The sequence below is a fragment of the Puma concolor genome, chromosome A3 (genome assembly GCF_028749965.1).
Source record: "Puma concolor isolate L17-30 chromosome A3, mPumCon1.1.hap2, whole genome shotgun sequence".
In the NCBI taxonomy this organism is placed as follows: domain Eukaryota; kingdom Metazoa; phylum Chordata; class Mammalia; order Carnivora; family Felidae; genus Puma; species Puma concolor.
Genome location: NC_141669.1, coordinates 50,415,873 through 50,432,495, shown reverse-complemented (window position 1 = coordinate 50,432,495; position 16,623 = coordinate 50,415,873). Strand labels below are relative to the sequence as shown.

Genomic DNA, 16,623 nt, shown 5'->3' with positions numbered 1-16,623 from the left:
ACCGGACTCATTCTTGAAGCCTCTTTCTGTCTCACTGTTCATGTCCAATCAGACACTAACTTCTTTCCCTTGCTTCCTAAATATTTTTCAGCTGTCTCCCTTTTTTCCTACCCATTGCCACCATCTTGGCTCAGGTTCTCATTATTTCCCGTTCCTATTGCTGCAAAAGCCTCCTGCTGCCACTACTGCCTCTGGTTGCCTGATCCACCCTATTCCCTATATGGCAGCCAAGTTTGCCTTTAAAACATTTCAAACATATTCACAGGACACACTCCTGGGAGTCATGGTGCTCTTTGAGCAGCACCATAAAATATTTTGCATTTGAGTTAGAAATAATTTTACTTAGCAGAAATTATTAATTTATCTGTATATAGCTCAATCTGCCTCATTTAAATGAATTTTATTTCTGAATTTTTCTATTACTTTAAACATCATCTTTTCATTGGGTTATGGATTGCTGACACTTGCTAGCAGACATCAAAGGTTAAAGTTTTATAGAAAACTAACAATTGAACAAATAACCTTATTTTTTCTTTACACTGGGAGAAGCCTATGACTGATTCTGAGAGGACACAGCAATCAGAGTTCTAGAACAACTCTTTTAAAATGTAGGTTTGATCAGGTTACTCTCCGGGTGAAAAGCCTTCAATGGCTCTGTATTACCTAGAGCCTAGGGTCACTGACCTGGCCCAAAACATCCCTTGTGATCTGGCCCTTACCGGTCTTTTTAGGTTCTATCATGTTTCTCAGCCAGATGCCCTGGAACCCAGTTACCCTTGACCCCAGATACCCCAGCACCCCCCCTCCAATCCCAGATATCCTGGACCCTAACCACCACACACAGTTCTCTGACGAGGAGGGCACATTACTCCTTGGATCCTTGTGCCTACTCTTCCCTAAGTTTGGAATCCCCTTCCCGTTAAAGGCCAGATAGGAAGACAAAGAGATGGAACAACCAATAGGGAGATGAGACAGGGCAGAGAGCAGGATGCCTGAACCAGCCCTGTCTGGGGCATTACCTGCTCCCTGGAAGAGCTGAGCACTGAGGTCTCCGGCTGTCGGCACGGCTTCTGGCCCCAGCCTGTCTCTGCTGCTGCCGCCCTGGCCACTGCCTCCAAACGTCCTCTTCCCCACCGGTCACAACAAACTCACTTTGTTTCCAGTTATGCACCAGGGGAGGTGTAGGGAGAGAAACAGAGAGAGGGAAGGAATGCGTGAAAGACGGGTGGTAGAGAGAGAAGGCTATATGTGGGAGAGAAAAGAGATGTAGTGTGAGAGAAAGACTATATTGAGGGTGAATTAAAGATACAGTATGAGAGAAGTGTGTGTGTGAGAGAGAGAGAATATGTGTGAGAGAGAGAGAATGAGAGGGAAGAATGTGAGAGAGCAGTGTGAGGGGTGGGGGTCCTCAAGTGCACTGGAGAGAGAGGGGCTCAGCAGCGCAGAGACTGGAACAGGCAGCTGGGTCTTCACGGTGGCAGGGGCAGGGTGGAACAGCTGCAGGTCTGTGAGAACACTGGCGGAACTGCCTCTGTCCCGCCTCCCCCATGAGGGCTCCAGGAGAGCCCCAGCACCTCTCCTCAGGCCCCTTTATAAAGGCAGAGGTAGGATTTGCCCTCAGACTCCCCGGGGCCTCCTTAAGAGTCTTGGCTGCAGGTGAGAGGCTGGAGAGTGGCTGCCAAGACAGAGTTCTCTCAGCTGCGCAGTGGTTCCCTCCCCCGCTCCAGGTGGGATGGTTAGGGAGGGTTGTTGTGGGGTCTCAGGTTTCAAAGCAACCATGCTTGGTCAGTAATGTTCCACGCAGCTGGTTTTTCTCTGTCCCCAACTTTTTTTTGCTATTATTTTTTTTAAGTTTATTTATTTATTTTCAGAGAGAGAGAGAGGGTGAGGATGAGCTCACATGAGCAGGGGAGGGGCAGAGAGAGAGAGAGAGAGGGAGAGAGAGAGAGAGAGAGAGAATCCCAAGCAGGCTCTGAACTGTCAGTGCAGAGCGCGATGCGGGGCTCAATCCCAAGAACTGTGAGATCATGACCTGATACAAAATCAAGAGTCAGATGCTTAACTGACTGAGCCACCCAGGAGCCCCCTCTGTCCCCAACTGTTAACCCAGACTCCTGATCCTCTAGCTCTTTATCTACTTCTAGGACAAAGTGCTAAATACCATCACTAAGTGGATGTTTCCTGGGAGCCCATGGACAGTGGGAACTGGTTACTTGAGGCTGTGGGGAGAACCCCATTGGGGAATTATTTTGCTCTGCTGAGAAACTCCTAATCTCCTGGGTTCGGTTCAACAAGTTCTTACTGAGTACTTAGAATGTGCCAAGGTTGATTAGAGGTCACTGGGCGGCTACTGCTCCAAGGGGTGCTGAGCCTTGGATTCTCTAAGTCTCAGGGCTAGGAGGGAGCTTAGCTGTTGTCGAAGAATCTAAGCCCTTCACTTCACAGATGAGAAATTTGAGACCCAGTTTATGCCACAGAAAGGCCCCATCAGGCCCCAAATTAGGGGAACCTGGAGGAGAGTCAAGTCCACTGACATCCTCCACCCTACACTGCCCACCCGGGAATGGCTGGCCCTACTCACATTTTCATACTTGGGGCTCAATGATCGAGGGTGCCCACTTTAAAGCTGAGGAAACAGGGGTGCCTGGGTGGCTCAGTCGGTTAAGCATCCGACTTTGGCTCAGGTCATGATCTCACGGTTTGTGAGTTCAAGCCCCGCATCGGGCTCTGTGCTGACAGCTCAGAGCCTGGAGCCTCCTTCGGGTTCTGTGTCTCCCTCTTTCTCTGCCCCTCCCCTACTCTTGCTGTCTCTGTCTCTGTCTCTCTCTCTCTCTCTCATAAATAAATAAAAAAACTTAAAAAAAATAAAGCTGAGGAAACAGCAGCAGAAGGTCAGGGTGTCTGTTTAGGTACTGGGCTCCAAGCAAACACCACCATCCAGAAGTTTCTGCAATGCTGGGCTTCTCAGCAGGACAGGACAGTGAGTAGATGGGCCCCTCCCCAGGGTCCCAGGCTCTACAGCTCACAAGCCACTGTGGCTGAAGTTGGCCCATCTCCTCTTGAGCACCACTAGGTAGCTACTCCATGCCACACTGCGTCAGGGGCTGTGGGTGACCCCAAAGCACCCAAAGAGAGATTGTCAAGGATGCCAGAAGATTCTCTTTATCCATGTGGTGCTTTAAGAGCCCAGACCTGGGTTTAACACCTGACTCTGCTGATTATTAGCAGTAGGATTTTGGCAAAGCATTTAAGTTCTCTGAGCCTTAGTTTCCCCATCTATTAAGTGGGAATAATCAAGCCTACCTCACTAGATTGTGATAGCCATTCAAGGAAGATAATACGTGTGATGTGGTTGGCACAGTGCTTGGTATACACCAGTCACCCAATAAATGATATTGCTATTGTTGTTGTTGCCAGCAGGTCTGACACATTCTCCCTTGTTACCAGTCATCAGCCTGGCCCTTTTAAACATTCCAAGGGCTCAATCCTTTTCAGCCTCTAAATGCTCATGCTGCTCCCATGCTGCCTCCCTGCCCTCCACCCTGAGGGCCTTCCACTCTCTCTGCCCCTCCCTCCTGCTCACAGAAGGTTTAGCCCACCACACGCTGGGCTCCTGGATCAGGGTGGCTCTAATGCACTGTGGGCCCCACGTGCGTGCAACACATCAGAAATTAATCCACATAATGAGAAATGCCACAGGTAATAGCCCCTGTGGTTGATAGCACACAGGGAGAGTCACATAGCGACGACCCACGATATGACTCTCCCAGCAGTTGCTGGGAGAAACATAACCCAGCAGGAACAAGCTTCAGGAAGCACACTAAAAGAAGCAAGCAGGGGCGCCTGGGTGGCGCAGTCGGTTGAGCGTCCGACTTCAGCCAGGTCGCGATCTCGCGATCCGTGAGTTCGAGCCCCGCGTCGGGCTCTGGGCTGATGGCTCAGAGCCTGGAGCCTGTTTCCGATTCTGTGTCTCCCTCTCTCTCTGCTCCTCCCCCGTTCATGCTCTGTCTCTCTCTGTCCCAAAAATAAATAAAACGTTGAAAAAAAATTAAAAAAAAAAAAAAAAGAAGCAAGCAGAATTGTGCTTTTACTGGGTGGGGACTGTCCAGTTATTGGATGAGTAAAGCACAAAATGATCTAGTATACTACAAACAAGCCAGTCTTCAACAACTAGTAAAGACCCAGAAGGCAATTAGGCAGTCAGGAAGTCAGGATGAGGATTTGATCCTGGGGCTGGGGCCCTGGATGAGCCCTTTCAGAGGTTCTCTCCCTCTGTCTTGAGTTCCACATGAATCTCTAGATGGCCAACTTTGCAAGATCGGAGTCTACCTTGCTTGCATCATGCTGCTGGTCCCCAGTACAGGGCTCACACAGCATGGGCACTCAATAAATATTTGCTGGGTGAATGAATTCACTAATTAGCACTCATGAGTGTATCATCTGGGATTAGGCTTGGCAAGAAAGGAGCTAAGGACAAGGAAATGCTGTTAGGGGTGGAGCTGGGTGGAGACTTTGGGTAGCTCAAGGCAACTGAATATTGGGGACTGGGAGACTGATCTAGGGTTAAAGTCATTCCTGCAATTGTGTGAGGTGGGTCTTGAGAGGTGATGTAAAAGCCCCCCAATCCTAACTTCATAGACAGCAAAATTCTTTTTCTAGGAAGCTGTCCTAAAACTCCAAATGTGTTCTCTAAGAAGAGGAAGCGAATCTGCCCCCTTTAGTGTTTATAGGGATTCCTCTTATCATGGTAGTGTTAGGGATGTCAGCCCAGTCCATACCCAAAAGGATGTCCTCTGGCAGCTGTGTTTATGGAATGTATGACCTGTGCCCCTTGGCTACAGTTAATCATTGGACATCTGAGCCAAGCCTGGAAATTTTGAATTGGGTCTCTAAGATAGCTGGGGCCTTTCCTGATGGTCTCTGGAAAAGAGAGCATGTAAACTAAGATAAAAGGGCACAGAGATGCAGAAAGGGCTACAGAGAGAAGGGAATGGAGCAGACCCACAGGAGAAGCAGGGGCAGGGGCCATCAGTCCCAGAGAGGGGACTGAGAGGTGCTATGTCTACCCATTGAGCCTGGCTGTTTATTCTGCTTTGGGACTGTGAAAAACTTCTTTGGTTTTGTAATAACACGTGTGTGTACACACACACACACACACACACACACACACACACACACTGCCTCCTTGCCCAAGCCAGCTCAAGTAGATTTCTAATACATATGATCAAATTACCTTCTTAACCATGAGTGCCCCTTATAGGGAATTCTAGGGTTGGAGATTTTCTTCTTTGTACCTTCTTAAAAACTCCAAGTGTAAGAGTTATAAAGAATGTTGGGTCACTGTAGTAAGAATAGTTAGAATAAGAAAGAACAGGAATCAGTAAAAGAGGGGAGTAAAGCAATGGCAGAGCAGGCCAAAGGCAAGAAAAGAAGGAAGGCCAAGGAAAAGAAACCTTGGCCCTGGCCCTGGCCAAGTGAAGAGCTGTGTCAGAGGACTGGCAGAGCCTGGCCAGGGCACTGCTGGCTCCCCTACATGCTAGTGGGTGGAACCAAGGCTTGGCAGATCTTGGTGTGTTGGGCAAGGGGGAGATTCAACCAAATCCAAATAAGAGATCCCTCCGCCTTCCCCAGGAAGGGCGTCATCCTCAATATGCTGCAGAGAAAAGAGAGCAATGACACTTATCTCACTGGAGCCCCAGAGGAAGAGATTCTGACATTTAAGGGGAGCCAAAATAGTAAAGGGCAATTGATTGTACCATATCCATGATTTATAATGTAAGGTATATGAAATGTCCCCAGTAGTCTTCAATTAGCATATGGCTTTTATTGTTTTGTTTTGGTGACTATAAATGCAGTAAAGTGAGGAAACTGTTATTTAAAATCAAATTCGACAGTTACTGCTTCTCCTGTCTAAGCCAACAGGGGTGTGGGGGCCTGATTCACACACACAGTCTTGACATGGCCTGCAGAGGACCCTGGGTGGGAGTAGGGGGAGAAGGAAATGTCAAAGCCTCCTTCAGGTTTTCAAGGATGTTGAAGGGCTAGACTTAGAGGAGATGGTCTTTGTGTTTAGTTCAACCCATTATGTGGCCTCGGCTGTGCAAAAATGGGCCCTGAGCCAAGGAGGGGCAGGAAGAAAAATTGACGTAACTAAAAAGGAGGGGACTGAGCATGTATGTGAGGACGGGGCTCAACACTGAAAGCAAGAACATATGAGGGGACTCAGGAGGGGACAAGGGTGGGCAGGAGCCCCCAAAATATGTGATAGGAGGCTGGAACTGCACAGAAAAATGTGCACTGGAAAACTTCCAGTCACCAGAGGAACACAGATATCTAGTATGTATCTCTGCAATGTTAAACTTGGTTCTGAACCTTCAGCAAAGCCTTCTACTCACATATATGTCATGCATAACCAATTTGGGGGAAAACCAAAGAAGGTCTGAACTCCATGCCTGAGAAGGCCTAGAGGTGAAGGCAGAGAACAGGTATAGGCAGTGAAACATAGTGAGATGAGCCCACTATGGAGGGACTTGGAGCCAGACAGTGAGACTGGCAGCCCCTGGGAAGGCACAGAAATTTGGGGAAAGACATGGACCTTCCCCTGGATGAGGCCAGGGAGGCTAGATTCCACTTTAGCTAATTCTCAAAGAATAGGGTAAATCTGGTTAATGTATAGTTTATGAACACTTTCCATTTATTTATTTATTTATTTATTTATTTATTTATTTTATTTATTTTTTTTTAATTAACTTGGATTTATTTTTTTTCAATATATGAAGTTTATTGTCAAATTGGTTTCCATACAACACCCAGTGCTCATCCCAAAAGGTGACACTTTCCATTTATTAAGACTTTCACTGGTTCACTTGCAAACTTGGATGCTCAATCCTAATTTCCCCTCAAGGTCCTAATGCCAATAACTAAGGATTCTCTTCTAATAGGATTTTTTTGTTTGTTTTTAGAATAGCTCTCATGGCTGGGGAGGGAATGCTGCATATGTTGATAATTCTAGGAGATCCAGGTTTTAAGGTGCCAAAGGACAAGAAGAGAGAGAAAATATAGGCTTCTTTTGGGAGGAGTTTTTTTTTTAATGTTTATTTATTTTTGAGAGAGAGAGAGAGAGAGAGAGAGAGAGCGCGAGCATGAGTGGGGGAGGAGAAGAGAGAGAGGGAGACACAGAATTTGGAGCAGGCTCCAGGCTCTGAGCTATCAGCACAGAGCCTGATGCGGGGCTCAAACTCACAGCTGTGAGATCATGACCTGAGCCAAAGCTGGACACTCAACCGACTGAACCACCCAGGTGCCCGTTGTTTGTTTGTTTTTTTTTTTTTTTTTTTTTTTAAGTAATCTCTGTGCCACCCAATATGGGGCTTGAACTCACAACCCCAAGATCAAGCATTCCTCTACTGACTGAGCCAGCCAGGTGCCCCAGACTTCCTTTGGGAAATAAATTTTAACTTGCTTTCCTACCTGCTCCCCACCCCAAATGGGGCATTTAAGGGCTAGAATGATCATCTTTCTTTCTTTTTCCTTCTTCCTTTCCCCCACCTCTTTCCAAGATGTATCCTTCCAAGGCACAAATTTGTAAGTACACAAAGGCAAGGACGCTAGCCCATTTTAAAGCTGCAAACTCTAAAAGAACCCCAACTGTCTTTGCACCTATGTTGGAAAAACTGTCTCATGAAGTGTTCATGGAGAAGATGCTTTAGAGACAAATATGTGTTCTGTCCCAACCCTTGTTCCTTCCTCACTGGAAATGAGAATAGAAGACCAAATGAAATATGTCCTTGGTCCTAAGGCTTTGGAACTTTGGAACAATATAAGGCTCAAATGCCTCACTGGAAAACAGCCTAGCTCTCCTTTCCTGATCATCTGGGGTGGTTTTGATCTTTTAGTGGCCCCAAAGTTATTTAATATCAGGCAAGTATAAGAACTTGTATCAGGTAAGTATAAGAATAACTTTTCACACCCCTCCCACCAGAAGGATTTCAGAAGTTCTTGGTACCAGTGAGGACAGCAAAACCAAACCAATATCCACTAGTAGAGGAAAAAGACTTGGGTTCCTTGCTCTTAAATTGGGTTAATGTGTATTAACTAAACTAATATATATTAAATGCCTACCACATTTACTTACCCACCACAATAACCTACCATGTTATATATTTCTTCCATAACTCAGGAGACACCCAGAAAATTTGATTTTCAAAGGGGAACCTCATCCCTAAATGTGGGGAAGGTGGTAGGGTTAGAGGAGAATGCCCCATCTAGATCCAACATGGGGAGTTGGAGATCTTCCCAACAGGCTTGCTCTCCTCTGGGTCCCTGATGTTCCTACCCTCTGGGCAGATACATGTGCACACGCATGTGCATGTGTATTGTGTGTATGTGTGCATATGCATGTTTTAATCAGAGCTCATCTCTTATGCTAGACAGCCCCAAAGGACTTCCATTAACCCATCTGCCACATAGACACATTTAATCTGGAAAAGCCATGGGCCTTAGTAGACTTGGTGCAATGAGAGCAGTTGTTCAGGGCAGCTGCAAGGTTGGGGGTGGCTCAGTTGGCCTTTGGGAGCATGAATGTCAGATCTTTTCCTACAGGGACGCTGAAACACTATTACTGCCTCTGACATTCCTTTGAAGGTTTAGATAGTAAAATAACTCATTTTGCCTTGCTCAAGACAGTGGAAATATATAATAGTGCCCAATGAGATGCTATTTGTTGGGCAGATTTAGGATACGTTGGGGTGAAATCATGTCCCTAGAAACAGTAAAGTCTCAAAAGAATAAAACATCACAGCTGTGCTCTAAGGATTCCAGACTCTTCACTCCTCTTAAGATTGATATTTTTCTTTCCATGGGGAGGAACAAAATACTGATTTTTATTTTTATTCAAAAAAAAAATTTTTTTTAACGTTTATTTATTTTTGGGACAGAGAGAGACAGAGCATGAATGGGGGAGGGGCAGAGAGAGAGGGAGACACAGAATCGGAAACAGGCTCCAGGCTCTGAGCCATCAGCCCAGAGCCCGATGCGGGGCTAGAACTCATGGACCGTGAGATCGTGACCTGAGCTGAAGTTGGACGCCTAACCGACTGAGCCACCCAGGCGCCCCAAAAATACTGATTTTTAATCAGTCCAGAGCTGATTTCTGCAGCAGCAGAGGAAGGCCTCAGGGGATTTGCTGACCTGGGAGAGAGCTTCCCAGGGGTCTGCAAGCTACCGCTCAGGTGCCTAGACAATTCACGACCATTCCATCAAGCTCAGGTGAGGAAAGGGAAGAGGTAATTCAGTTTACTGAGCACAGTGCTTCATGCCAAACAGTCATGTTTGTGGTTAGGTTAGTCATGCCATGGCTGTGTGGCCTCCAGGAATTTGGAATTGAGGAAAATGATTCTGAGAATTAACCCATGAAACCAACTTGGGGGGGATCAGAGCAGAAGTCTCAGAGTCACCAGAGAGAGATGGAGCTCAGCCTGACTAAAGGTGCCTCTGAGCAGGGAGGTTGGTCTGCAGTGGCAGCAGGGCAGCAGGTGCTAACAGCCTTGGGGCATCATTAGTCTGCAGAGAATCTTCTGACTTTATCCATCCCGCCACCCAAGCCGCTGCACTCACCAGATGGCTCCCCTGAACACGCCCCTCAAGAACTCACGGGTCCTGCTGACACGATCCACATTGCCATCCCGGCTGCTTCCCCTGCTCCCTGTGCCAGTCAGTTCCTGCTGTGGCTTGTCTGGCTGCAGGCCCCAGCAGACCTTCTGCAGTCCTGAAAGACGTCCTTGCTGATCTCTTTTCCTTTGAGGGTAACTGGGGACTGAAAGCCCAATGTGAATGGAACGGCAGTCTGTGGGCAAAGCACAAAAGACAGGGGAGGCAAGAGTTACTGAAAATGGGCATTTCCCTTTAACAGCCTCTAGTTACAAAGAGCTAGGGCCACCAAAGCAAAATGGAAGACATGGGATTCCTGGACAGAGCCCCTGCCCTGAGTCTTGGGTTTGACAGAATCCCATTTCTGAACAACTCAGCAGTTGCTGGAAACAAGACCCTTGGTGCTATAGTTGGAACTCTTGTTAGAATGAGCAGAACTCCCATCACTGTGTTCTTGCTCGTCCAGAATGGCAGTAACCACATAGGCCTTATGACACATGGCCCAGGAGACAGTCCCTCAGTGAGCCACAGATTTAGTCCAAAATACCGATCCCCTCTTTGGGAAAGCTGTATATATTTCCATCAAGGACCATTTATTACTAATAACCAAAAACTACATAAACTGCATATCAGAAAAGTGAGTTATTATGGATTTCTCAAAGCTGGTTTTATATACCAGAATTTTCAAAAACTAGAATTACCAAGAACTTTAATTTGGAATTCCACTAAGAAGGCTGTTTGCTGTGTAAAGCCCCCACTAGGTCTGTTCACACAAGAGCAGTTGGAATTCTCTCAGCTCTCAGGATGGATATTCTGTTATCAGTTTTTCATCAGTGTTGTTGAATTGGTCAACAGCTTTTAAAATAATCAATAGATGTAGTTGTATAGTTACAGAATAATTGAGCAGATAATACATAAGTACTTAGACTTCCATCTTATCTCTGCCCTACCCCCACTCCACAACAGTTTCCCCTATTATTTTTTTATGGAGATATAATTGACCTATAACACTGTTCAAGTGTAAAGTGTACAATATACTAATTTGGTACATGTATATATTGCAAAATTACTACCACAATAAGTCTAGTTAACATCCATCATCTTATATAGTTTCATTCTTTTTCTTCTGATGAGAAATTTTAGAATCACTCTCTTGGCAACTTCCAAATATACAAACAGATTGCTAACTATAGTTACCATGCTGTACATTCCATCTCCAGAACTTGTTTATCCTATGGTGGAAGTTTGTACCTTTGACCACTTTCACCCATTTTGTCCCCTCCCAAACTCCTGCCTCTGGCAACCACTAATCTGTTCTCTGTTTCTATGAGTTTGGTTCTCACATAGGAATGAGATCGTATAGTATTTGTCTTTCTCTGTCACTGCCAAGACTGATGCCAAAACGCTACCCCCCTATGTGTTCTTCTAGGAGTTCTATGGTTTCAGGTCTTACATCAGTCTTTTATCCATTTTAAGGTGTGTGTGTGTGTATGTGATGTAAAATAGAGATCCAGTTTTATTCTTTTTTTTAAAGCTTTATTTATTTTGAGAGAGAGAGAGAGAGAGAGAACATGTGAGCAGGAGAGGGGCAGAGAAAAAGAGAGAGGGAGATAGAGAATCCGAAGCAGGCTCCACACCATCAGCACAGAGCCTGATGTGGGGCTCAAACTCACGAACCGTGAGATCATGACCTGAGCCAAAATCAAGAGTCGGACACTTAACCGATTGAGCCACCCAGGCGCCCAGATCCAGTCTTATTCTTATGCATGTGGCTGTCCTGTTTTCTCATCAGAAAGACTATCCTTTCCCCATTGTATATTCTGGGCTCCTTTGTCATAAATTAATTGAATTTACGAGTGTGTGTGTGTATATCTAGGTTTTCTATTCTTTTCCATTGATCTATGTGTCTGCTTTTATGCCAATACTATACTGTCTTGATTACTATAGCTTTGTAATATCTTTTGAATCAGGAAGCATGATGCCTCCAGCTTTGTTCTTTTGCAAGGTCACTGTTGGCTATTCAGGGTCTTTCATGGTTCCATACAAATTTAAGAACTATTTATTCTATTTCTGTGTAAAATACCATTGGAATTTTGATAGGGATTGCATTGAATCTGTAGACTGCTTTGAGTAACACAGACACTTTAACAATATTAATTTGTACAATCCATGAGCATGGAATATCTTTCCATTTATTTGTGTCTTCTTCAATTTCTTTGACCAAGGTATTAAAATTTTCAGTGTACAAGTCTTTTCCCTCCCTTGTTAAGTTTATTTATTCCTATGTATTTTATTCTTTTTGTTGCAAATGTAAATAGAATTGTTTTCTTAATTTCTCTTTTTGATAGTTCATTATTCATATATAGAAATATATATGTATTTATTTTTGTATATTGGTTTTGTAACCTGCAAATTTACTGAAATTGTGTTTTAGTTCTAACAGTTTTTTGGTGGAGTCTTGGGTTTTCCATATATAATATCATGTCATCTGCAAGTAGAGATGGTTTTACTTCTTCCTTTCTGATTTGAATGCCTTTTATTTCTTTTTCTTGACTAATTGCTCTGGCTAAGACTTCCAGTACAATATTGAATAAAAGTGCAAGAGTGGGCATCTTGACCTTGTCCCTGATCTTAGAGGAAAAGCTTTCAGCTTTTCATTGTTGAGTATGATAGCTGTAGGCTTATCATATATGGACTTTGTTATGTTGAGGTACATTCCCTCTATACTCAGTTTGTTGAGATTTTTGATAATGAATGGATGTTGGATTTTGTTAAATATATTTTCTACATCTATTGAGATAATCTTACGATTTTTATCCTTCATTTTGTTAGTGGGGTATATCACATTGATTGATCTGTAGATGTTGAACCATCCTTGTATTCCTGAAATAAATCCTACTTGATCATGGTGTAGGATCCTTTTACTGTATTGTTGAATTTGGTTTCCCAATATTTTGTTGAGGATTTTTGCACCTATGTTCATCAGAGATATTAGCATGTAATTTTCTTTTCTTGTAGTGTCATAGTTTTGGTATTAGGGTAATGCTAGCATCATAAAATGAATTTGAAAGTGTTCCCTTCTGGGGGTGCCTGGGTGGCTCAGTCAGTTAAGCATCCAACATCAGCTCAGGTCATGATCTTGTGGTTCATGGGTTCGAGCCCTGTATCAGGCTGTGTGCTGACAGCTCAGAGCCTGGAGCCTATTTCAGGCTCTGTGTCTCCCTTTCTCTTTGCCCCTTCCCTGCGCTCTCTCTCTCTCTCTCTCTCTCTCTCTCTCTCTCTCTCTCTCAAAAACAAACATTGTAAAAAAAAGAGTGTTCTCCTCTCTTCTATTTTTTGGAAGAGTTTGAGAAGGATTAGTATTAATTCTTATTTAAATGTTTGACACAATTCACCAGTGAAGCCATCTGTTCCTGAATTTTTGTTTGTTGGGAGGTTTTTGATTACTGATTCAAACTCCTTGCTAGTAATTGGTCTATTCAGGTTTTCTGTTTCTTCATTATTCAGTTTTGGTAAGTTGTATCTTTAGGGATTTATCTATTTCTTCTAAGTTGTCCAAATTATTGGCATATAATTGTTCATAGTAGTCTCTTCTGATTTTTTATATCTGTTTTCAGTTGTAGTGTGTTTTCTTTCATTTCTAATTTCATTTATTAGAGTTTTCTCTTTTTTTCCTCCCTTAGTAAGTTTAGCTAAAGATTTGCTTATTTTATCATTTCAAAAACCAGTTCTTAGTTTCATTGATCATTTCTATTGTCTTTTTAGTCTCTATTTTACCTATTTCTGTTCTGATCTTTGTTATATCCTCCCTCCACTAACTTTGGGCTTAGTTTGTTTTTCTTTTTCTAGTTCCTTAAGGTATAAAGTTAGGTTGTTTACTTGGGCTCTTTCTTTTTTCTTAATGTAGGCATTTATTGCTATGAATAGATTCCCCTATTATGAACAATTTGCATTAGTGTGGTACATTTGTTACAATTAATAAACCAATATTGATACACTATGATTAACTATAGTCTATAGTTTACAATAAGGTTCACTCTTAGTGTTATATAGTTTTATGAGTTTTGACAAATGCATAATGATGGGCATCTACCATTACAGTATCATACAGCATAGTTTCACCATCCTAAAAATTCCCTGTACTTCACTTATTCATCTCTCCCCTCCCTGAGTTCTAAAGCTACTTTTCTCTTTTGGGCCTTTACACTTTGTTCTCTTTTTTCTTCTTTTTGAAGAGAAATGAGAATGGGTGGGGTAAATGAGTGGGAAGATCTTTTTCTCTTCCTATGTGAACTGTAGCAAAAATGTTCGAGAACCACTGGTTTAGGACAAGTTTGAGTCTGGAATTCCCTGGTGACAATTTTCCAAAGAGCAGGCTGGCCAAAAAAAAAAAAAAAAAAAAAAAACTATTATAATTACAGTGGTTCCACCTTATCCACAGGGGATATGTTCTAAGATCCCCAGTGGATGCCTGAAACTGCAGATAGCACTGAACTCTATATATATACCATGTTTTTTCCTACACATACATACCTATGATAAAGTTTAATTTATAAATTAGACACAGTAAGAAATTAACAAATAAATTATAGAATAGAATAATTGTAACAAAATTTTATAATTAAAGTGTTGTGAATATGGTCTCTCTCTCTCTCTCTCTCTCTCTCTCTCTCTCTCAAGATATCTTATTGTACATATTCACCTTTCTTCTTGTGATGATGTGAGGTGATAAAATGCTTACATGATGAGATGAAGTAACATGAATGACATAGACATTGTGATATAGCTACTATTGACCTGATGATGTGTCAGAAAGAGAATCATCTGCTTCCAGACCATGCTTGACTACTGATAACTGAAACTGAAGAAAGTGAAATAACAGGTAAGGGGACTACTATATTTTTGAAGCCCAAGGATGGCAACTGAGAGTTGAAAGCTACTGCAGAATAGGAAATTAGAATTTGTGTTCTTACATCAAGATTTGCATTAACTTGATTTTATTTTCCTTGGAAGGGAGGCCTGTCTCTTGGCTCAAACTCCTGAAATGCAGATACAAAGGTCTGGGTATTCAATGGCTGCAGCTATCACATAGAAACCACATCAAGCTGAATCTTGGAGAAGTATATCTAAGCCTTTTAGAGATATGTTGAGTGTCTACCCTGGTGAAAAGACTCTATGAGTCATTCCTAGGCACAGGAAAATGAGGTTAACTGGATTTCAGTGTCTAAATCTATTTAGAGCCCGACTCCTGCCCCAGCTCACTTCACTGCTCACTCTTCTGAACCTCCAGTCTTTCTTGGCTGTACCCAGGAATGTGAGGTGGAGATTTTTATGAAGTATAGCCTTGCTTTCTAGTGGATCAGTATCAGAATGAATGGTGCTCCTCCTTTCTTCTCTCTTCTCCCTCTAGCATGGTGTGATTTCTCTTGCTCTATTCTACATTTCTTAAGCAATCTGTAATTTGAGTAAGCCATAGACACCAAAATTTAGAGGTAAGTAGTTTTACTCTAAGGGCTTAGCAGATGAGTTCCTATTCTCCACCCTTGAGACCAGGAACGGCTGGTATACCAGAAAGGCCTCTGCCCAAGAGTCAGCTTCCCTGGGTGCTCCCTGGCTTGTTCTATACTTGCTCTATGACCATAGATATCTGCCTCTCTAGGACTCATTATCCTCACCTGTAATGTGGGAATAAAATCCTTTCTCTAGTGTCTGGGCAAGGTTTTTGAGAAGATAGAATGGGATGACATGGGAAAATGATTATGAAAATGGTTAGGGCTATACACATGAAGAATATACTTATTAAAGAAATCAGGGGAGATGGCTGTCAGGAAGATATTTTACTTTCTGTCCTGGATCTAACTTGTCCCATTTCTTCCTGGCTCTTATCATAATCGTCAGAGTGTAGCTGTGTAGCTGGTGAACTGTGGAGAATAGTTAGCCCTCCCCCAAGCTCCCTCCTTCACAATGGAGAACCTCTCCGCTGACTGTGAACACCTTGCAGTTTGGCTCAGGACAATGCCAAGTTCTCCTAGGAACTCTTCAGCTGCATTCTTCTCTATCTACAGCCCCAGAATCGCTCTACACATTCTGAAGCTCAACAAAGCATCCAGCTAGACAGTGAGATTAGCGTTTCCCTCCAAGTGGGGCCGGAACAGTGGTGGGGCAGTAGCCTGTCTGGTTGCCTCTTCATAAGCCCTGTGGTTGCTTTTCTGTAGAGTGTAGGAAGTAAGGGTCTTTGAGTCAGCATTTTAGAACAACAGATATCCCCACTCAACATCCTCTTACACTGGTTTTAACTGAGCTGCCATTTTTAGAATCTATGAAATACTGGCATCTTGTATGGTTTGTACATCTTGTAAAATTAGGTAAGTTTAATTTTGTGTCAGGGGTGCTGTGCCCTAATCCATAGAAACAAAGTGCCAGTCTCCAGTGTTCAGTCTGACCATATGGTCCCTTTAAGACACAGTGAAGGTTGGTCCCATTAGATCCAGAGAAGACACCGTGGGTGGGTAAGGGAAAGGAACCAACTCTCTAGATTCCCCTGCTGGAGGGGTGTTATAAGGATAAAGAAATTGTCAGACCTCCTAGGATTTGCATCAAGTTCTCAAGGTAACCTTACCTTCCTGATCCTGACATCTCCTCCTGTAGTTAGTAGGGTCCAGCTTCCCTACCCCAGCCTTCTCTTCTTCCACCTTCATAACTATAAAGTAAAAGATGAACACAGCCTCAAAATGTATGACACAAAAAGGTAGGATTTCAAGGAGAAATGGTCAAGTCCATTCATAAACAAATTGAAAAAGCTCAAATATCTATCTCTAACAAATAGAGAACACACCTCTTTTTCAAGTACAAATGGAACATTTAAAGAGAGCACATATGCTAGGTCACAGGGAAAGCCTTAGTAAATTTCAAAGAATCTGTATCATACTTCTACAGTAAGAATATATACATATACATATACATACACACACACAC

The 16,623-nt window shown here is 43.3% G+C and overlaps 1 protein-coding gene across 4 annotated transcripts in view; it reads right to left on the bottom strand.

The window, feature by feature from the left end:
- The window catches only part of SLC4A5 (solute carrier family 4 member 5), a 110,140-nt gene that overhangs the window by 69,719 nt on the left and 23,798 nt on the right, over positions 1-16,623 (bottom strand). For 3 of the 4 annotated variants that reach the window (XM_086700812.1, XM_086700811.1, XM_086700813.1), the window contains 2 exons: positions 16,268-16,348; positions 9,653-9,844 (listed from right to left, as the gene is read on the bottom strand). In XM_086700812.1, the coding sequence (XP_086556938.1) occupies positions 9,653-9,844; positions 16,268-16,346 (271 nt within the window). In that variant the 5' untranslated portion in view covers positions 16,347-16,348. Of the gene's footprint in view, positions 1-1,019; positions 1,669-9,652; positions 9,845-16,267; positions 16,349-16,623 lie in introns of those variants that run through there. The other variant, XM_086700814.1, reaches the window with a different exon arrangement.